The sequence below is a fragment of the Ostrea edulis genome, chromosome 2 (assembly GCF_947568905.1).
Source record: "Ostrea edulis chromosome 2, xbOstEdul1.1, whole genome shotgun sequence".
NCBI lineage: Eukaryota > Metazoa > Mollusca > Bivalvia > Ostreida > Ostreidae > Ostrea > Ostrea edulis.
Genome location: NC_079165.1, coordinates 6,617,384 through 6,640,824, shown reverse-complemented (window position 1 = coordinate 6,640,824; position 23,441 = coordinate 6,617,384). Strand labels below are relative to the sequence as shown.

The following is a 23,441-nucleotide window of genomic DNA, read 5'->3' as shown; positions in this document are numbered from 1 at the left end:
CGAATCTACACTACATCAGGGCAGGATGACTACTTATTTTGGTAAAATTGAAACCCTGTTGTTCTTGAGAAGAAGACGATTGTGATGGATTTGTTCTTAATATTTCTATGTGATGATTACTTACAGCTATTGGTAGCTACATACATCATCTCTCGTCTATCCGACATCAGTTTTCCTCTGCATCATCATCTCTCGTCTATCCGACATCAGTTTTCCTCTGCATCATCATCTGTCCGTCTATCCGACATCAGTTTTCCTCTGCTATGGTCATCGATCTACGTCTTCTTTACGGACCTCAACATAGTCTGGTGATGTCCAACCGATACAGGATCTTTCATCCTTTAAACCTTCACACTCTGATGGGTCTGGTGGAAACAGACAAGCAGATTGCTTCACAGCCTCCACTTGGGGTCTTCGCTTTGACACCTGAAGATGCTCCTTCTGTCTGCTCCCCATTCTTGTACTCCCCCATTCTTGTACTGCTGTAGCTAGGTCTTTGCTGTCCTCATAAAACAATTCTCTGGTAAATCCTGCAAAGCGTTTGAAGTTCTGTTAATTGTTGACATGCTTGAACTAGTCCCAGACTCGTGGCTGCCTCCATTCACCCATTTCCTTGCATTCTTTTTCCTCAGGTCACCATCAAGTGGAAAAACTCCAAGGTCTTCTGCTCCATTTGACCCAAATCTACCTGCATCTAACACAACATTCCTTCCACCAGACTTATTGATAGCCCTACAACTGAATCAGACTTTTCCCTAGTCTTCACAAACTGTTGTTTTCAGCATAGCTTGCAAAATTGGGGGGTTTGAATAATCCCCACTTCATTCTAGACAATAACAAGTCAAAATGGGGCTCAGCAGAAGAGATTCTCCATCTGTACAAGGAGGTCAGCTTTTTTTCAGGTAAGTTACATCTTGTCTGTGCTTCTAGTTTACACCATCTTCCTTTCTAACAATGACCTCCAGTGTTAATCGCTGTGCCTGGTCTTCTCCTTGACTTCTTAATGTGGGCACATCCCAGTCCCCATGTTTATACAAAGGCCTTTCTAATGGCATTGCTAATCTCAAGCACATTTTCTGCTCTTTTGACATGTAGTCTAGTTGATCACTTGTACCTAAGTGGGTGTTTTTTCCCCATCACCATAGAATCTTGGACTTGCTCATCTTCTCGTCATTAGTTGAAATTGGCACTGAAATTCTTTTCTAGTAGATGGCATTGACATCCATAGCTGTGCTATAATTGTGCAGTTGACTCTTCTTCTGCCAATGTCTTGTTGAATCTCCATCTCTCCTCCTTCATCTTTTTGTGAGTTGTAGTGCCTCTACTTTCTCTTTGTGGGCTGCAGTGCCTCTATTTTCTTTTTGTGGGCTGCAGTGCTTCTACTTTCTCTTTGTTTTTTGTGTCTCTGAGCACATTCTGCACCCCTACTGTAGCTTCATCCTGACCCAGGGGGGTCAAGATTTGAACAAATTTGAATTTACACAATAAGAATGCTAACATATTGTTTTATCAAATTGCAGCCTAGAGAAAAAAATGTTTTTAAAAATTTTCGTAATGCATACACACCTAAGTAACATTTTACACCCACCCTTATTGTGGTCCCATTCAGACCACCCTTATTGTGGCCCCATTCAGACCACCCTTAATGTGGCCCCATTCAGACCACCCTTAATGTGGCCCCATTCAGACCAACCTTATTGTGGCCCCATTCAGACCACCCTTTTTGTGGCCCCCATTTAGACCAAATGGTGGTAGGGAGAAGGCATGATTTAAATAAACTTAAATCTACACCGCATGAGAATTAACATTAGATTTGTTCATTTGAATAGTTAGTTCTTCAGAAGATTTTACTCAAGCTCAATAATCTCTTCATGGAGGGGCTATGGCCAATATTTTGAACTTGAGTTCCATTTAATCAAAACGATGTTGTTTAAAAACTAGTGGTTCTGGAGAAGAAGTTAAAAATGTAAACAGGTGACAGACAAAAACAAACTATAATCAGAAAAGCTCGGTAACACTCAAATTTTCAGCTCCAGTCAATGAGATATTATTTTTCATGGGTATAGTAAGGGGTGAGATCAAAAGTTCAATGTCTAACAAAAAACTAAATTCACATAGTTTTCATCAAGACCCCTTTAAACTAAATATGATGAATGTTGAAACTAATCGATTGACAAGTAAAAATATATGGTTATAAATAAAATCTGTATACCATTTCTACTGTTTATTCACAAATGAGAGTCTACATTAAAACTATTAAATGTTCATTAAAATGTAATATTATTGTCTTTTTTCTTTTCCCACTATTGTGTAATTGATGACTGATGACAGAAACTTACGGGAGATTTTATCCCCCTCCCCCTAACTATTTGAATTTATATTTTTTTTTATCCGACATCGATCTTTTGATCTCACCCCTATGGCAGCTCATATCCCATTACTTCTTGTATTATTGGACAAAAGAAGGTGTTGCACATTTTATGTTAATTTCCCTAAAGATGTTGTGTGAAAGATCAATAAAATTAAGTTATTCAAATAAGTGATTAAAGCCAATTGGAACTTATGTTTTGATTCAAACATTTTTGACAAGAATTAGCCAAAATAATTTGAGTTTTAAATCGAGCAATAAGCAATTTATATGATCTTTAGCATTAAAATAGAGGGGTATAATACCCAAATTTCAGAAAAACTGTCTTTGTGAAACAAAATAAATTTAGCATGAACATGTTCAAGTTTTCCACAAAAAAACTGTCACTTTGGAATTTGTTTCACGAGGGCATTTTTTATTTTAAAAAAAAAGCCGAAACAATTTCACTGATATTATTTTCAACTTCACCTTTACTTTAATTTTCTCAAGAAGTTAATAGTCTACTGCATGGCTCAGAGGGTTAAGTCATCAACTTTTAAATGTAAATCTGTTTTCTTCTTTAAAACGATCGGGTTCTAATCCCTAAAGGACACATAATTTTTTTTTTTTCGTATTACATTTTCTATCTAGATTTTTTTTCTTCATTGAAACACAATTCTATTTTCTATAGATGTTTTATGCCAAATTCCTGTTTACTACAATGTGCTGAGTTTGAAATAAACTCCAACCTGGACACTGTTTAGTTTGTTTATGTTGTAATTGAAGATGTGAATTGGACTTGCAACAATTTACACGCTGAATACAGCATGCGGTACATGTGTTCTGTAAGTGAAGGCTGCTAATGAGAACTTATTTGTTTTTTTGATTGAAAGGTGTTGACAAAGGCATCATGCCATTTATAAAAAATTGTTGAGAACTTTGTAAAGGCCAAACAAGGTAAATAACCGTTAAACAATTTGAGTGGATAAGATATATATTCCAATAGCAAATTGCATTCGTAAATCAATATTTTAAGGTGTATGTACTCATAAATTTTGTTGAACTTCATTAATGCATATTAAACTTTCCACATTTTGTTTTGTGGTCAGTCATATACATTATTGGAAGAAGATAGTTGTAGAAAATATTACATATGAGTATAGTAGCTTTTATAGTCTCTAGTAGTATACAATATTAAATATACACTCATAATCATATACATTTGTGTCTGATACTCAGAGAAACATAAGAGTGACAATTTAATTTTCACGATTTCAAAAATTATGTTTAGACTATATACTGTATTGGCACATAAAAATGTTTTAGGCTTGCCCTTAGTACTGGTGAAGCCTACATGTGTTTAAAAGGCAAATACGTAATAAAGAGTTTAAATTTGGATGAAGGTCAGTTGTACGTCATGAGTGTTGAAATATCAGTCATGGAGCTCTGACTAGGGAAAGTTACCGCTTCTGTGCAACACCTTCTTTAATATCTATCTTCTCAAACGTTACAAATCATTTTGAACGTTTTCTTCAGAAATTTTGTGAATCATAACGGGGTGAGTTGAACAGGCCTTTGCCTGATGTTATCACATGGTACATGAACAAACCAACTGATCATCACTGTCAAAAATCAACAAGTATAACACTACTTTTGATCAAATTAGTAGAAAATGTTCATCAAAACTGCTGCTACAATCCTTTAACAGCTGTTCTCAGTATTAAAGGGACTGGTTCACATTTTTTGAAAGAAATATTTTTCATTTTTGATGTTAAAAATTAAAATATAACTCATTTAATGTTGACACCTAGAATTTGGACTGTCGAATGCAAAGATAAGAGCAATATTTTAGCTTTGATTCTGTGTTATGTAAACAAAGACTCGAGTCTTTTTATGTAAACAAACAAACCAATGAAACATTAATTTTGTAATTTAAAGCATCATTATTTTGTATAGTCATCAATTTTAACTTTTAAATGACAAATTTTACCTAAAGTATACTTAAGATGTGATATATATAATAAACTTGGATCAATATCCATATATTTTGAAAACTTCGTAAACAATAACACACCTCAATCATTGTTTTCAAAACAAATAATAAACTTTCTATAACGAGCTTCTGCCATGATGAATAACCTTAATTTTTTTGTGAACCCTTCTAAACATATTAGACTGCAAATTTTGATCATTTAAAGTAAAAAACAAATTTTGAGGGAAATCGTGAATCAGTCCCTTTAAAAAAAACTTGCTTTAAATGAAGCTTCAGCAATTCCCCACACTTTATACTTATTTTATTTTCCAATGTAGAAATTTCAATTAAATTGTGCTAAATACTGAATTCCGTGTACATTAGTAAAAATACATATGGTGTAGCGTTATACTTTTGCATTTTTGTTTCAGTGAATGGCGTACTAGCACATGAATTTGTTTTGTTTCAAAATACTGTCATAAATAAAATAAACCTACCAGGGGTCCATTTTACAACAGGTCTTACAACGAAGACCAAAATTAAAATCCGTCAAAAGCGCCCGTGTGTGTGTGTGTGTGTAAAATCTGTGACGGTCTCGCTGTACGTGCACATGGTCTGAGAACTGACATGTATTTGTTTTGAAAGAAAGGAACCGCTAAATAAATCCTAAACAGAATTATAGTCTGAAGTTGCAAGACATTTTGTAAAATGGACCCTTGGATTACGTCAATAAATTCTAAACATTTCACATAGACAGTTCATTGCTTAAAAATTTTCCTTATTCTGTAAATGTTCATACTGTGATGAGATTCTGAAGACATTATTGTCACTCTATATATAGCTATGACATCATCAACATAGCTTGGTATCTGCATGTTATAAGTTTGGCATTGTGATGTAACATAAAGGACCTCTCAATTGCAAGTTTTACCAAGGGGAATCATGAGAATGGATAGTAAAAATTAAGATTTTGATGTTATATTCCTTTGAGGATTTTATGGACAGCTAGGATATTATAAACAACCTTCTCATAAACGTATTTTAATGAGACTAAAGAAACTTCTTTGCTGCTTTAAATTTGCAAAATGAAAATAACTAGTCCCTGTAACACAATAAATCAATTATCAGTTACAAAATTCAGGTGTCATTTCTGAATAAACAACGTACAAGTTAACATACCTTGTGTAACAACTTTTGTGATGTCGACACCCGTCTCATGAGACATGAATCCTAGGATAGAGAAAATGACTAGCCCCGCAAACACACTGGTTCCACAGTTGATTAGCGGTACCATCATGGCATCACGGTAACAGTTGTTATTGAACTTGTTGTAGCTGGCCATTGTGATGAGACCTCCCCAGGCCATACCCACCGAGTAAAAGATCTGCACCGCAGCATCTCCCCACACCTATTTTCATCAACAATCTTAAATTTACAGGTCTAATAGTTGAACATTTCATCAATCAATATAATAATTAAAGAGAGCAGAGGTGAGCAAGCTCACATACCCCACACTTCAACATTGCTTGAAAATGCCTCACATAATGAATGGTAATGTTATGCATTACTGCAAAAACAGAACAGATGGGCTCGAAATTCTAAGTTCAATAGTGGCATAACTCCAACAAAAATTAATGAATCAGAATTTTCTGGGAATATGCACATCTACAAAATGTGTCCTTATTAACTACAAAGTTTCAAGAAATTCTGTTGTGCGGTCTCAGAGGAGTTGCACTGACAAGAAAGGGACTGATAGACGGGTCAAAAACATTATACCCTCCACAACTTCTTTGCATGGGGTATAAAAACTTGGTGACTATGAAATGACGCTAGAAGACCCTGCAGGGCACATTGCAACCTGGTTCATACCATATAAGCAGAATTTTAAGGATTTAATTTTGGCATTATTAGCAAGATCGATGATGAGATCACTAAAATTGAATATCGCTAACAATGTATTCCATATCAGAAGTAATCGTTACCTTTCCTGGAATTATAAAGTCACTAAAATTACCTTTCACTAAATATATACACCCATTTTTATGGAAAAATCGCAAAATTTGTGTCTCACTAAAAATTCCACTTATATGGTTTTTAAAATACTGCTGATTTTGATACCATTATTTGTTTGAACTTCTAAAATATATGTACTGTAAAGTTATGTGTCAAAAGACATGAATAAACATGACCTTAACCTTCAATGATTTTTGTCAAAGATATTACGCCAAATCTTTAAACAAGCATTCTGAGAGTATTGCATAAGCAATACATGTCCCCTACCGGCCCAACATTTATTGACGGATGCAATATTCAAGATAACATACACTTCATGTTGTTTGACCTTGAACTGTGACCTGAAACATTGGTACCCAGTCACCCTGTTTACCAGTATCAAATTAGTTTGATGTTTTGTTGTTATTACAGTTGATGCATGTAGTTTTTAACATTACAAGAATGAAATAGCCTGAGTCAGAACTCTACAATTTTTAATTCAATTCATAAACATATAATATTTATTCTAAATGACACACAATTTGGGTCCGATAACTATAATTATAAAAGCAACCAAGAAAATTCAGTACTCTGTCATTGTGCGACATACCATTTGCCCAGTTTCTGTGCAGTTCAAAAAAGCATGAAATCTGGGTCACTTTCTTTACATAAAGTATGGAGGGAAAATATTTAAATAACCATGCAAATAGAACACAAAACAACACTCCAATATAACATGCATTTCTGCATTTTAAATACATATATAGACTTCTGAATCCTGTTCATAAAATTACTTACTATCAAATGTTCGATGGCCGATTTCGAATGCCTGCGATCGGATTGCAGGAACAAGGTATATTCAGTACTACCAACTGATCGCTAATTACGAAAATATACGCATGATTAACAGATTTGATAAATATTTTCATAGACATGTTCCTTTTGTGAATAATGAGCTCAAATTGTAAAATTAATCAAGTGATTTTTTTACACAATCAGCGACCGAGATTCGTCATTTTCCTCTATTCGGATGTCCTATTTTTATAGCCTAAACCATCGGAAGATAATCCGGATGAATATAAAAACATAAAATAATTTTTTTCAATTTCTTCAATACCTGTCCATCAATCGTTAAGAAATTCGAACTTGATTTGGAGTTTGCCACTCTGAAACTACACTGAGAGTTTCAAATGAATCCTCGCAAGCATAATGGAAAAAAGTCTGGAAAACCAATATGGGACAGACTGACAGACAGAGGGATGGATGGACAGAGAAGATGGCTATAGTCCCCTTCGGTTTTACAAACCGGCACGAGACTAAAATCTATTTCTCTGAGCAAATTCTTTCCATTTGAAGTACATGTTTAAGTATGAGAAGTAACAAACCTTGAATGTCAGAAGTTTCTCCCACTCTGGGACGAGATAGAAGTATATTCCGGCTCCGGCACCAGGAAGTGTGACCCCTCGGATAAACAGAATGGTCAGAACCAGATAGGGAAAGGTGGCCGTCACATACACTACCTGCAAAACCAGATATACATAAAAATTACAGATGGTGACCAAATGGATGGTGTTCTTACAATTTACACATCACTTACTCTGATCATTGTAATCTAATGACATTGCAATGTGATGATCTTAACTTCTGAATTGTGTTGGTACTACCATTAAAGCTAACATAACTACATATACATGTGTGGATCAAGAATTTTTCCAAGGGAAGCATGTTCCACCCTATTTTTGCCTTTTTGTGATTATCTCTCCTTTGAAGGGGGCATGGACCTTCATTTGTACAAATTGATTTCCCTTCATCAAAGGATGATTTGTGCCAAGTTTTATTGAAATTGGCCCAGTGGTTCTGGAGAACATGAAAATTTGAAAAGTCAATGGACAGACAAAAGGTGATCAGAAAAGCTCACAACTAATAAAAAAGGACGGTCATTATGGCAGATTTTTATTCGACGCTGAAAATTCTGTTGACCTATATATGTAGCTCGAATTCTTTCTGTCCCAATCTTTAGAGCTCGCTCTGGGCCAAAGACGCTACGCTTGCTTTTAAAGCTTGATATGGACTGGTGACTTACCCTTCCAGATGATTTAACTCCCTTACACAGGCACAGGAAAACGACAATCCATGCCACTGCCAGACAGATGAGGAGCTCCAATCGAATACTGCCCAAGTCCTCAATTCCGTCCGTGATTTGCAAAATTTCTCTCCTAAAACATTTCCAATTTATTTTGTAATTATTTAGGGCTTTCAATAATATTGACAAGCAACCAAAGATTTGTTACCGAGTCCACTCTCAGAAACTGTTAGTTTACATTCAATCCCTCACCATTGCAGCATTGCTGCTCAAAAGACTACCTTTAGCAGTTTAAATGCTTCAAAGAGGTAGGTTCAAGAACCGTATCAGGCTCAGTAAATTTTCCACAGTTAAACAAGAGGCTCATTGGACACATCTCTCACCTGAGTCACCCTGGTCCATATTCAAAGATTTTCCCTATATATATTTACATGTAAAACTTTGATCCCTATTGTGGCCCCAACCTACCCCCGGGGGCATGATTTTTACAAACTTGAATCTGCACTATGTCAGGAAGCTTTCATGTAAGTGTAAACTTTTCTGGCCCAGTGGTTCTTGAGAAGAAGATTTTTAAAGATTTTCCTCATATATTTGTATGTATAACTTTGATCCCCTATTGTGGCCCCAACCTACCCTCGGAGGCTGTGATGTTAACAAAGAACTTCTGGACTTTTAAGCCTCCTCCTCCACTCACTACACTCTCCTTTTATTTACAAGTTAAGAGGAATTACAACTTTCATTGTTTCAATAAAATAATGTCAATTAACAAAATGACACATTCGATTTCTGTTTTACAAATGGGACACCTAGCACTATGATCTAAACTGCAACCTGTGTCCATTTAAATTTACTTCAGTTAACCAGTGTTCTTGAAACTTTGTTTTAACACTGAACTTTGTTTTATCCTTATGCATTTTCACACTAAATCTTGTTAAAACTCAACTTGAAACTTGTTAGAACATGGGATAGTTTCATCTGCAGGACTGTTTGACTTCCCGCATGGAAGAAAAACAAACCCAGCAGGTAAAGCTGGAATAGCTGGGCTGGGCAGGGTCGCCACACCTGAAAGGTGAATTTTGAAGTAAATGTTGTATAGTTACAAACAGATGACACAAATCGTTTGTAATATACAGTACTGGTTTTGCTTCAGAATCCAACATTTCTTGCTTACCCTAAAATACAGGAATTTATAGGAATTTCACAGGAATATAGGAATTTTTGAGGAAATATAGGAATTCATAAGAATAACCCCCAAATATAGAAATTTATAGGAAACTTGATGCCCTGCTCTTCTGGCCAGGTGGTTCTTGAGAAGAAGATTTTTAAATGACCCTATTTTTTGCAATTATCTCCCCTTTGAAGGAGGCATGGCCCTTCATTTGAACAAACTTGAAAGCCCTGCACTCATGGATGCTTTTTGTCGTTCTAGAGAAGTCAAAAATGTGAAAAGTTACAGACAGATGGACAACGGGTGATCAGAAAAGCTCACTTGAGCTGAGCTTAAAAAAAAAATGATATTCTTCTATAAAATTCTTTGATAATTTTTTTTTCATATATCTGGAATGATGGACAAATTCTCAATCAGAAAAAAATCACTTAATGTGAGCAAAAAAACTGCAAAATCCTTGTCAGAATTTAATTTTGACCTAAAATTGAAAAATCAATAATAAAGAGTACCATATGTTCATTAGAAAACAAAGTTTATCATAGAAATCTATCAAGAGTGGCCTTTAGTATAGTATTGACTAGGTTGAGGACAACAGCTGTTTTGTTTGACCCGAGAACGAATCTGTCACTCGAAGCCATATGCTGAGGGTACAGATCCTTTCGAGGGTCAAACAAAACAGCTGTTGTCAGAAGACAGTCTGTAACTGACTTGTTATACACCTTCATTCTTTTTATGTTGTTTTTAATAGATATATGCACATGGTCTGTTGAACTTATAACAGGACAATGTGATTGTGTGCATTTATCATCGTATCCACTAATTTAAAAGAAAACATATCCTGCCCAATATCCTAATTAATAATTATATTTTTCATGTTTCTGCTCTGCCTCTCATCTAATAAATTCTATATTTCTTCATCAGCCAAATCAGTGAACCTCGCCATTACGTAAACAAAGCAGCAGACCAAGAATCATGTGACTTACACAGCCAATAGAAATAAGGCAGACTATATTGCCCAGTTCATAAACTGTTGACCGGTCAATATACCACCAGTGTGAGAGTTGGTTTAACAGCTAAAATGTTGGGTTCTAAATCGTATTAGTTTTAAATATGAAAAAACTTCAGGTGTGTAACAATGTGTTTTATTTTGGGTTGTTTTTAATTATTATTTTGGGTTTATAGCTGCATGGGTGTTTTTTTTTTTTAAAAGATAAATAGAATATCAGTTGAAGTAGATCTGGATGACCTGCTACTTTATTACACTCCTGCGTTCCCCTAAGTTTGTTTGTTGTGATGTAACCTCGTACATTAAACAAAATCATGCATGTTTTTACCACTTATCAAAAACCCCACACCATCTGAAGTTGGTAAGAAATCCACCGCTATTTCCATTAAGGTTGACACAGAACTTGGTAAATAAAGAGGGATATAATTGTTTTGTTCCTTGAAACTGGGCTGCATTAAAAACTAATTAACTTTCACTGGGAGTTCCTACTTTGGAGTACACGAGGAAGGGTTAATGAGTTTATACTGGTGTATGAATGCACAGGGCTTATACTTAAGAGGTAATTTGTCATGTTTAAATGGGCTTTACTCTAAAAACTTATTACCAAGCTAGTAGGGGCCGTCCCCATAGTTCATTGTCAGACTCTTCGTTTAAATACAGCAATGAGAACAGTAAATCATTGTTTTATAGTTAACATCAGCATTAATTTTTCCATGTCAGTAGTTGTTTCACTTCATAATCTTCACTCGTCACCCTACCACCCAGCTATTAGTTGTTTATTGTACGAAAAAGCCTCAGTTATTTCTGCCATGATCACAACAACAACTTCAAAACAGCCACACAGTATCAAAACACTGCAATGATAATCATACTGATGTCATCAGGGTTGTCAAAACAAATTCCTGTGGTTAACAAGCCACAAAGCCTTCACTCCAGTGAAAGTGGTGGGGATTTAATATCAAATAATATGTCAAGTCCCATCAACAAAAGTTTTGATGACTATATTTATTAGGTCAAAACATCAACCTCACATAATTATAACTATTATCTCATTTGTAAAATGCAACTCTTATCACTGAAGCTCCACACAGTTTCCATGACTTTAGGGCGATTCCTATGGTTTTCTAGGTCAAAAGTTTAAGGTCACAAAATTAAAGTGAAAGAAGAAATCATTTCTCACTGATATTTCAAATACTGGTGAAAGCAATGGAATTCCACATGAAGAATCTGTCACATGTGGATGTAATATGAAAGGCCTCTCTTTCTAAGGTCAAGGTCACCAAAACATAGTAAGAAAACTATGGATCCAGTCAACATCTCAAATACTATGGGAGCTTTCACAATGAATCGCCACATGCAGAGTCTTCTCTATAACAAATTACCTTTACAGTTTTCTTCAGATCAAATGTCAAGGTCTCCGGCTCACATAAGCAACAAATAGTCTTTGAATAATACCTTTTACATTGCAGACTTACAAGTAACAATGAGAATCTGTGTTACATATAATTCCCACTTTAAAAGCTAACCAAGTATAAATACAACTTGAGGCAGGATTCATACATGAATTGATGCATGTAGTTTTTATCAGGAATGAAATAGTTTTAGTCTTTGTGCAAAGTACACGGGGGAAATATTTAAATAATCGTGCGTATGAGACCTAGAGTCTACAGGATTGGATATCAATGCCTAGGATCACAAAGTATGGAAACAAAGACTTCGATCTCGACAGGACGGCCAGGCCTCACCCTTGCATAAGGATTAATAGAGGGACTGGATAATAAAAATGAATGATGATGAAATGGGACACAAAACAACACACCAAAACATTCATATTTGTATATTCAATACTTACAAAGGACTTCTATGTACTATACTTACTATCAACTGTTTGAAGGCTGATTTTGAATAATGCTATTGCAGGAATGCAGTAAATTGAGAACTGCCGACACATCAGATTTCCCTCACCGATTACGCAAAAATACTCGTGTGATTAACAGGTTTGATATACTGTATATTTTCATTAATATGTTCCTTTTGCTATTAATGAGCTTGAAATGTTAAATTAATCAAGTGATTTTTAACAAAATCAGCAATCAAGGCTCGTCGACTGTCTTCATTAAGATGTCCTACTTTTACCACATTTCCAAAGGAACACAATCCCAATGAATTAAAAAGAAATGTAAATTATAAAAATTAATTTCTCTAAAACTTGTCCATCAAACGTTACAACATTCGAACCTGATCTGTAGTTTGCCACACTGAAACTACACTGCAAGTTTCAAATGAATCCATGCAAGCATAACGGAAAAAAGTCTGAAAAACAATGAGACAGACAGACAGACAGACAGAGGGACAGATGGAGAATAAAGCTATAGTTCCCTTCAGTTTTACACCCTGGTAAGGGACTAAAAATTAACAAGGGAAACTTTTCATGGTGTGTGTCATTAGTTTACATATTATATCAAAAAATTCTTACTGCCAGAACTCTTCGCTGGCTGTGACCCTGTCTGATGTATTCAATTTCGACACATTGCTTGTCAAGCCGGTAAAAGTCACTGCTACGTCTGAAGAATTGAAGAGGTTTGTTGTGTTTACATTGGAGACATTGTATCCATTTGTTCCATTGGTCAGATCACTTTTGCCGCGGACGTAACATTTCTCCGTGTTCCATGAATTGTCACACGTACTCCAGGGCAGGACTGCTTTGAAGGAGTGATACAGGAAATAGATTGTCCACGTGATGATTATGTTGTAGTACACACATACAATCCCCGATATGATGACCATACCATATCCCACACCTGAAAACAAAAGTGTAGTCATTATTAAACAACATGTATAACATTGGATTCCTCCCTCATCTTCATTGGATACATTGAGATCATGTGATATTTTACATCCACAATCATCATGATATATTCTTGACAATAAGCACGATTCTCTTGACTAAAAAAAGCACAAAGAGAAGGGAATCCAGATCAAATCAAATGAGAATGATAAATAAATTCCTAAAATTTTCATCTTCCAAATGAAAACAAGAGGTCCGTGGGCCACGATGCTTACCCAAGTCAGGGCTCGAAATTAACATATGCCCGTCAGTCTGTGACTGGTTAAAAGTCTGGCGGGCGGACTGACATTAAATGTTTAAATTGTTTTAGTCAGTCCGATGGGACTGGTTAATTTTCTAAAGCATCATTTTGGAAAATATAGTTATGAAATTTTATACACACATTTGGCATGCTTCGATCTGTATATATCGGACAAATCTGATCGCAAATATAAATCCCACATTTAAGTGTTACAACATTGTCTGAGGCATATTGAGTTAAATTTCATTTTAATAATTAACATTAACGAAATATGTTTAATTATTTTTGAAAAACTCTTTTGGACCGGTAAATTTTTCTGCAGACTGCAGTTGAAATTATACCCAATCAGTCCGGCTGGACTGGTGACATAAAAAGTTAGCTTCAAGCCCTGCAAGTCACATTAGCCTTGCTATTCTTCATTAGAAGATTTAAAAAAATATTTTAAATTTTTACCCAATAATATGACTCCACCCTAGTCCCACAGGGTCATGACTTAACCAAACCTCAATCCAGTCAACATAAGGATACATCTATAACAATACCATCAACACAAAGTCTTGCTCTCGTGTTCTGAAGATGATTTTTAAAATGATTTTTTGGGGGTCTATATTCATGTACACTGTACCTATATACCTTGATCCTAATTCTAGCCCTACTCTTAAATCCAGGGTCAATAATTTGAAGAGAAAAAAAACACCATGTTCACTTTTTAAAGGACTAGTTATTCACCTTCTTCACTTTCCAAAGGACTGGTTATTCCCCTTGTCAACAACTTCCTAAAGGACTGGTTATTCCCCTTGTCAACAACTTCCTAAAGGACTGGTTATTCCCCTTGTCAACAACTTTCTAAAGGACTGGTTATTCCCCTTGTCAACAACTTCCTAAAGGACTGGTTACTCCCCTTGTCAACAACTTCCTAAAGGACTGGTTATTCCCCTTGTCAACAATTTCCTAAAGGACTGGTTATTCCCCTTGTCAACAACTTTCTAAAGGACTGGTTTTCAACTTGTCAACTTCCTAAAGGACTGGTTATTCACCTTGTCAACAACTTCCTAAAGGACTGGTTATTCACCTTATTAACAACTTTCAAAAGGACTGGTTATTCCCCTTGTCAACAACTTCCTAAAGGACTGGTTATTCCCCTTGTCAACAACTTCCTTAAGGACTGGTTTTTCACCTTGTTCACTTTCTAAAGAACTGGTTATTCCCCTTGTCAACCACTTTCTAAAGGACTGGTTATTCACCTTATTCACTTTCCAAAGGACTGGTTATTCACTTATTCACTTTCTAAAGGACTGGTTATTCACCATATCAACAACTTTCTAAAGGACTGATAATTCCCAGTCAAATAGAATATTAGCATCAATGTAAGCCTATTCAATCAGAGGATTTTAGTCCCCCTCATGATATGGACGTGGGGGCATATAGTGTTACCCCTTTCCATCTGTCATTTTCTGGCCAAAAAAACCCAATCTACTTGTCTGTACATCACCATATCCATCTTCGCTAGCCAAGGGATAAGCATGATGTAATCCAAACAGGGTTGTTTTCTCCATCCGCTAAAGGGTGCAACTCGAAGCTACGAAAATTGCACTAAATCTGCCAAGGGTTTGTAGAGAAGTGGAGTGGATCGTAAACCCTTGGCTAGTGAAGATGCACCATATCTGTTTTAATGTGCATCAATCTTGGAATGAAGACAATTGAGTTTTTTGTTGAATGTCAAATAAGCCTTCAGTCATTTATAAATTTGTAACACATATATTGATTAATTTTTATGATCTGTCAATAAAATTATCAACTCATTGATTTTGTTGTTGTTTTAACAAAACAGTAAGTGTAAAAACAGTATGCAAAATTATGGAAAAGCCATTTATAAATAGTCTACCTTTATCAGCTGTTTCATGCAATTTACATTCTTAAATCAGGTTGACGACATGAAACTGATATGGTCTCTATGAAATTTGATATCTATTTTCTTGTGGAGAAATATGTACCACTGTTTCAATAATCTTTTAATAAAATAATCTGTATATATTGGAGAATAAGAGACTCGGCATTTCTCGGATCTCTGCATTAGAATTTCAAATAATTCAAACTTGGAATATTTGGAATATAGGGCATTTGTGTCATACTGATACATCTAGTTAATCTCTCTGTGTAAAATCCTTTCGTGTGATTATTCCTTCAAACAGTAGCTTGATATTGGTAATACACTCTTCCACTGGTGATCATGCAGAAAAATAAAATTCACTTTGTTCTATAATTTGTCCATCCCAAAGACTCCAAACTAAAACTTCCTTATTAGAATAAACACAATGCACACTGTCAGTTTAAAATTACAAGCAAAACAAACATCATTTCATTTATCAATGATGTTGCAGTGCAAACTAATTAATTCCGAAAGAACAAGGTACGGTTGTATACATAAAAAGGCCCAAAAATTTTCTCTCTATAAAATGTGTCTGGAATTAACCTTAATCAGCGTTTTAAGAAAGTAAAATAAATGCCAGGTATACTATGTCAACAAAATCAGAATGAAAGTCCTAAATGGATAGCATTATGACATCATGAATAAGACATTTCCCGCCTTTTTCTCAAAATAAGCCTGAAAACTGTCAAATGTCATACAAATTATTGCTCAGGAAAAGATGTGCGCATTTGTCGAGCAAAATAAAAATGATATATATTGTGTATTATTTTGAGATGAAAAACATGCTTCAATATGAATGTGCTCGATGCATGCGCTGTATGTTTTCTGAAAGGAAAACCACCTGAATTTGTGGATATTTTCATTGAAAATGGCATTTTTGCAATTTTATGCCAACTTCAAGCTCTCGTCATATGACACAAATCATTTTGCTGATCAAACTAAGCAAATTTTGGGTTTGCTAATCTATTCCTTAATTGAATGCCAGGATTTGAGCTCCAAGTGAAATCATCAATATTTTGGGCCAGATGACTTTAGAAACTGTACCTACTTCTTAGTTTAAGATTCAGAGATTTTTTTTTTATTAGAAAAGAAAGCTCTTCACTCACTAAATACAAAAGAGAGTACATTTTTGTGTGTCCATGAACTTCAAAAGCATTGCCTTAATTAATTTAGATTAATTTTCAATGGCATCAATATGTTTTGGGTCTGAAGATGTTTCTCCCTTATTTACAATGAGGAGGATGTTGAGGAATAGACATCATTTAAGAACTCCTACTACTGCTTTTTATCTTATGCCCAAATTTGCCCCACCCTGGAACCCCCTGATTTATCTTAATTACTGTAACAGAACTTCATTTAGCTCTATAGTGAGGCGATTGAGGGAGTAACAGGTGTGCAGAAAATGAGAAACCCAGCTGTTTATCTGTGTAGTTACTTCAATGATACCAGTACTGACTCTACAGAATGGTGAGGGAGCGGGTGAGAGAGAGCATGTGTCCACCTGTGTACCAGACATACTAGTGTGGTCTTGAAGGCCTCACAGATTTGGTGCACACACTGTGATCTATTTAATAACTATATCCACAAAGATGTGTGTACTATGTGTTTCGAAGGGAAAAAGACATGTTCTGAATCCCAAAACTAGGGATTATAAATTTGATAATTTCAGTAAACATGCACTTCCTTCCTGATCTCAAGTATAACTGTACGATTTTTATGAGTGAAGGCTTTAAAGATTATGCAATTTCATTAATCATCACACATATATTCTCTTTTCTACTGTCATCATGCCAAGAGTTAATTTTTGTCATATATTTTCAGGTCTTTCCAATACTAATCATATACTGCTGTTCAGTCATTTTCACATATGTCACTTCCTGATCAATTTAAACTTACCATATAAAATTAATTTTGTTAAGTACATCTTAAGATGAGTACAGCAATGATAAACTTAACATATACAATTAATTTTTTAAGTATATCTGAAGATGAGTACAGCAATGTAAACTTAACATATACAATTAATTTTGTTAAGTATATCTGAAGATGAGTAAGGGCTGTTCCATTAAAACATATGAGGTACCCGGGGAAGGCACTTTAAAATTTGGGTAACCACCCATAGAAGCATAAAAATGTAATGAGGGACCACTCACAGAAGCAATTTTAGTTAGTGCGGCACCACCCAAAGAAGTGAAATAAATGTGAAATACACTTTTTCTTTAAATTCAATATGTATGAATGACTATTTATAACCCCTGAATAGAGGTCTATTTTCAGATGTTCCCAAGCATGATAGTAAAGAGAAGAAGAGTATCTTGGGTGTCATCACCATTCAAATAATTGGCCATCAATGAAGCTTGATCATAGAACCATCAATTTATTTTATCAAGACTGTCTTTCTTAAACATGATGAACTAAATTAATTTTATAAGTCTACCTGTTCATAAAAAGTCTAGTATTGTAAATGTTCAAAAACAACTATTAAAAGTTTTAAAATTGACTAGTATTTTGAGTATTAAAAAACAAGAAAATGTGTCTCTTTACATAAATAAAATGATATTCTATGTTTCTTAGTCAATATATAAATTTACAACCTGCAACTTAAGATTTGTGAGGCTCTATTCTACCGTTTTCAACAATTTCGATAAATTCCAATTTCTCGATTCATATTTGTGCGCCATGTTTGATGTACTGAAGTTTCAACTTCCGATGGTCAAGTCATTTGCATATGTCATATAAAGTAGTATCTACATCAATGGACAAATATGGAGGCAAAAGCTATTTCGTCGGTATTGAAAAGGTTTGAATTTAATATCAAGTTAAAAACCGAACAGCAGATTGTAAATTCTTTCTGCAACAATATGATTTTCCTTTCTTTGTCGAAGTGGCTCAAGTAACTACATTTTCGCGCCGATTGTCAATGTTCAGCTTTTTCATTAGATCCACCTACGAGATTTCGCGATAACAAGCATGGCGGAGCAGACGAAGAATTTTGCATGCTGAACATTATATTTAATGAAAAACACCTTTATTAGACATGCCCGAGCACAAAGTTGGTACTCCTTTTGGTGTAATTTGTAAACAACATTTGGGACTAATACACAGTGCAGAGTTTATTATCGGTTATTCATAAAATTATTTTGCACCATTATGGAGATCCTATGGAATTGTAGCCTCATCCCGAAAACGTCAGAATAAAAAAAAAATGGATAGGGCTACATTATTGCAGCAAGAAAAAATCAAAAACCGTTTCAATGGACCACGAGCACGGTTCGTTTTCCATTTTGGACAAGGGAGATAATCCTAATTTCCGGTCGCTATAATTTTAGAGTCAAACTGGAAACAATAACCGGATCGCGGAACCTCATCGACCGAGATAAAATGAAGACAGAAAACGGCGTTCGTTTCACATTCTACTTTCAACCCATCCCTTCTCTTGTTGCATTCCTCTCAGTTTCGGTAAAAAATAAAGATTTTATCAAAACAACCACCCACAGATGCAGTTTTCTGGCAGTAGGTACCCACCATATATGCAATTTTCTACCAATGACAAGCACCCATAGATTTTTTTTTAATTGCCGTCCCCGGGTACCTCATATGTTTTAATGGAAGAGCCCTAAAGCAATAATAAACTTGACATATACAATTAATTTTGTTAAGTATATCTGAAGATGAGTAAAGCAATAATAAACTTACCATATACAATTAATTTTGTTAGCATAAGTATATCTTAAGATGAGTAAAGCAATGATAAACTTAACATATACAATTAATTTTGTTAAGTACATCTTAAGATGAGTAAGGCTTAAAATAAAAATTGATTTGTTTGATGTACTCCGACCGACCCATGAAATTTGCCCCGACCCGATCATTTTTTCCGCACTTGGAAATTTTAATTTTTTTTAAAATTTGCTCCCTGGAAAATAAACTTTCTTCGAATTAGTATTAAACTTGATGCCATTTTTTTTTTATTTGGACTAGTTGTTTTACAGAATTCTTGTTATCAAAATGTCCTTAGGGCGTCTTTCGGCTCTACTTTCACTTTGATAATGACCATTTGTTAATCCGGGAACTTTTCAAACACTTTTCTATGTGAACGATCAAATATACCTCATCACAGCTCCAAATTACCACATTATCTACCAACAAGATAGAACAAGGAGCTACGAACTCCCCCGTCGAGACCTGATTGTATTTATGTACAAAAGTTTGAAAGTCATGTTATTTAAATAAAAAATCACGTGGGATAGCGCACCAAAATTATGGCGGACCACGAGTCGGAGTCTATATTTCTGAAAAGGCATGCATATTATTTTGATATGGGACTATTTAAATGTTATGACGATTTAATAGGTGAACGGCACTTTTACTTTGCTCCTAAACTGAGACACACGAATGGAACACGATCGTCACAACAATTAGAACGATGCGGGGAAAGTCTGCATTAAAATTATATTTGGTAATATTAAAACTTATTGTAAATTGCTGTCATCATGCAATTCACTTGGATATTCGTGGATCACATTAAAGTGTTCAAGTGATTGCTATTATAAATGTCGGAATCGACCAGTGGTAAAAAAAAGGGGTGTTAATTTATTTATTAACAACTGTAGAGGTCCTCATCCGTGACGAATGCAAAACGTCCTGAGTAAATTTCAGGAGACATTGGAAGATTTACATGTATTATATACAATGTGTACAAAATGATTGTTCTAAACTCTATTCTGTCTGGCAGCGTTATGTGTTTAATGAAAACATAAGAAAATTTGTAAATCTGATTTTCAAAAAAAAAAAAAAAAAAAAAAAAAAAAAAAAAAAAAAATACCAACCTACCTACCCGACTTGAAAATATGGGTCAGAGTACATCAAACAAAAATATTTTTAATGATGGCCTAAAGCAATAATAAACTTACCATATACAATTAATTTTGTTAAGTATATCTTAAGATGAGTAAAGCAATGATAAACTTAATATACATGTACAATTAATTTTGTTAAGGTTGATCGATCCTCATGTGATGTCATAGGTTTTTGCAAAAATCTTAATTAATTAAACTTTGCGCATGATAGAAATATATCTTTCTGAGGAATTTCATTCACTGGATATAATAAAAAAATCTGATAAACTATTAATACTGAAAAAGTTTATATTTCCCATTGATAATCAATTAACTATGATTTTAAAAAAGTTGTCAAGGGCAATAACTCCTATGCTGGAATTTTCTTTACTGGATGTTTATTATACATTGGTTTCCCTAATATCCACAATCAATCTATACATATTTATGAATTGATTTTGTCATTTCGACAAGTTTTTATCAATTTATATTATTCTGTTTAACGAAAATGTGTGATTTTATTATGTTGATGTGTACTTCTGTTTTTGTACATCTGACATCTTTAAAAAGGTGGCAACATATACATTTTCTTTGGTTATTAATTAAATTAAACTATATTGAGTGGAAATTAATCAAGTTTTTCCACTTTTAACCATTAGTATTGATAATTCACATGAGGATGGAGCTACCTTAAGTATATTTAAGATGAGTATAGCAATGATAACTTGTGTGTTAATAATATCAGATTATTAAATGTTTGGGTTTGACTAGTCAATAGGAACATCATCGCACTAATTAAGGCATCACTTCACCCAGGCTAGCATGTAATTAACAACCCAGCCTGCCACATGTACATTACCACACACAGAGATGTCCATCAGTATCTATGTTTATGTCCAGGTTATATTGATGATATTTCACTAGGCACAATACTGAGTGGCTTAATTCTCAGAGAGAAATCAGAAGTTGTGAGGGATGCCTAGATAGTGAAATGAAAGTAGAGAGGGTATAGTAGATGTGATAGATGAAGGGGGATTTCATCAACACAGAGAGGAACAAATGCATTATTTAAAACACACTACAAACTATCCATTTTTTTGTTTGTATCAAGTGTCCTTAAATCTGGGGACTGAAAATTAGTTTAATAACTGGTTTTTGAATGACAATACATGACAGATGTTGCTGGGAACTAAGAAAATCTTAGTTGTGTCAATTTGCTGTATCTGTGCTAGACAATTTTATGTACAGCTCTTTCTTGTGCATTACGAGACACATATATATATTTCAATTTTAAAAAATGCTAACTTGATCCATAATCTCAGGTAAGCTTACATGTAGAAGATTATCTAACAAATCTAACTGCGTTTGTTGCATCATTTAAGGGTTTCAACATATCGTTTATCATATTATTCCAACATGACAGACGTAATACTCCCCATCCCCTTCACAGTTTGATATATTCAGTTTTCCTGTGCACGTCAATCTCTCCAGATCGTGACAGTAATTAAACAGTTTGGCAGCGAAACAACAATTTCTGTCATATACGCACTTGTGTTTGGCTATTTTCAAAATATGACATCCAGCTGACACCCTTCAATTTGAAAATGAATCTGACCTTTAAAGAGCGGGGAAATTTTCCACACTGTGATGGGGCTCAGGCTGGCAAACTGGCCGTAACTGACCTCCAGGAAGAATAATGGCATCCCACACAGGATCAGGAAAATCACATACGGAATTAAAAATGCCCCTATAATAAAAATATTGGGAAAAAAATTGAAAGACTCAGATGAAAATTTGGAGCCTAATTAAAACACCTGGCTTTGGTGGCAGTCTAATTTTCGCTCATTTGATTGTGAACAAATTGCTGTGGTGATAATCTAGATTTAACATTGAATAATGACAATGGGTATAATAAACAGAGAGATTAAGACAACAAAGTGTGAAAATAACCAAGAATCATCAACAGTTAATTATCACATTAGCAAACTGATGATGACAAAATATTGAACGATTCTTTCACTTTTGACAAAGTAAACCTATTTCATTGTAATTTCATGTAACTTTCCATACAACATGACAATAAAGATAATTCACATACCTCCTCCACTTTGATAACACAAATAAGGAAACCTCCATATATTCCCCAGTCCCACAGCATATCCTATGCAAGACAACAGGAAGTCTAGCCGGCCCGACCAGTTTCCTCGTCCGACATTTTCATCCCCACTATCCAGGCTGCTTTGGTGGCTACTCGACGCAGAAGCAGATTCACTACTGGCTAAATTCTCCTGTATTAAATCAAGATTCCATTACTCTGGTGGAGACCAATATTATACAGTTATTTCATGTACATGTCAAGGAAACAGTCAAAATTACTGCCCTGAGGTGGTGTGCAAGACCTCATGAACTTCTGTCCGAGGTCAACACCCTCACACAATAGTTCAGGAGATCTTCCCTAACACCCTCATACAATAGTTTACGAGATCTTCCCCAACACCCTCATACAATAGTTCAGGAGATCTTCCCCCAACACCCTCATACAATAGCTCAGGAGATCTTCCCCAACACTCTCACACAATAGTTCAGGAGATCTTCCCTAACACCCTCATACAATAGTTTACGAGATCTTCCCCAACACTCTCATACAATAGTTTACGAGATCTTCCCCCAACACCCTCATACAATAGTTCAGGAGATCTTCCCCAACACCCTCACACAATAGTTCAGGAGATCTTCCCCAACACTCTCACACAATAGTTCAGGAAATCTTCCCCAACACCCTCATACAATAGTTTACGAGATCTTCCCCAACACCCTCATACAATAGTTTACGAGATCTTCCCCCAACACCCTCATACAATAGTTCAGGAGATCTTCCCCAACACCCTCACACAATAGTTCAGGAGATCTTCCCCAACACTCTCACACAATAGTTCAGGAAATCTTCCCCAACACCCTCATACAATAGTTTACAAGATCTTCCCCAACACCCTCATACAATAGTTTACGAGATCTT

General features: G+C 35.0%; 1 protein-coding gene across 2 annotated transcripts in view; it reads right to left on the bottom strand.

The window, feature by feature from the left end:
- The window catches only part of LOC125681283 (sodium- and chloride-dependent glycine transporter 1), a 58,558-nt gene that overhangs the window by 19,268 nt on the left and 15,849 nt on the right, over positions 1-23,441 (bottom strand). For both annotated transcript variants that reach the window (XM_048921307.2, XM_048921308.2), the window contains 6 exons: positions 22,524-22,713; positions 22,041-22,172; positions 13,045-13,369; positions 8,395-8,527; positions 7,697-7,831; positions 5,499-5,727 (listed from right to left, as the gene is read on the bottom strand). In XM_048921307.2, coding sequence (XP_048777264.1) covers positions 5,499-5,727; positions 7,697-7,831; positions 8,395-8,527; positions 13,045-13,369; positions 22,041-22,172; positions 22,524-22,713 — 1,144 coding nt within the window. The remainder of the gene's footprint in view (positions 1-5,498; positions 5,728-7,696; positions 7,832-8,394; positions 8,528-13,044; positions 13,370-22,040; positions 22,173-22,523; positions 22,714-23,441) is intronic.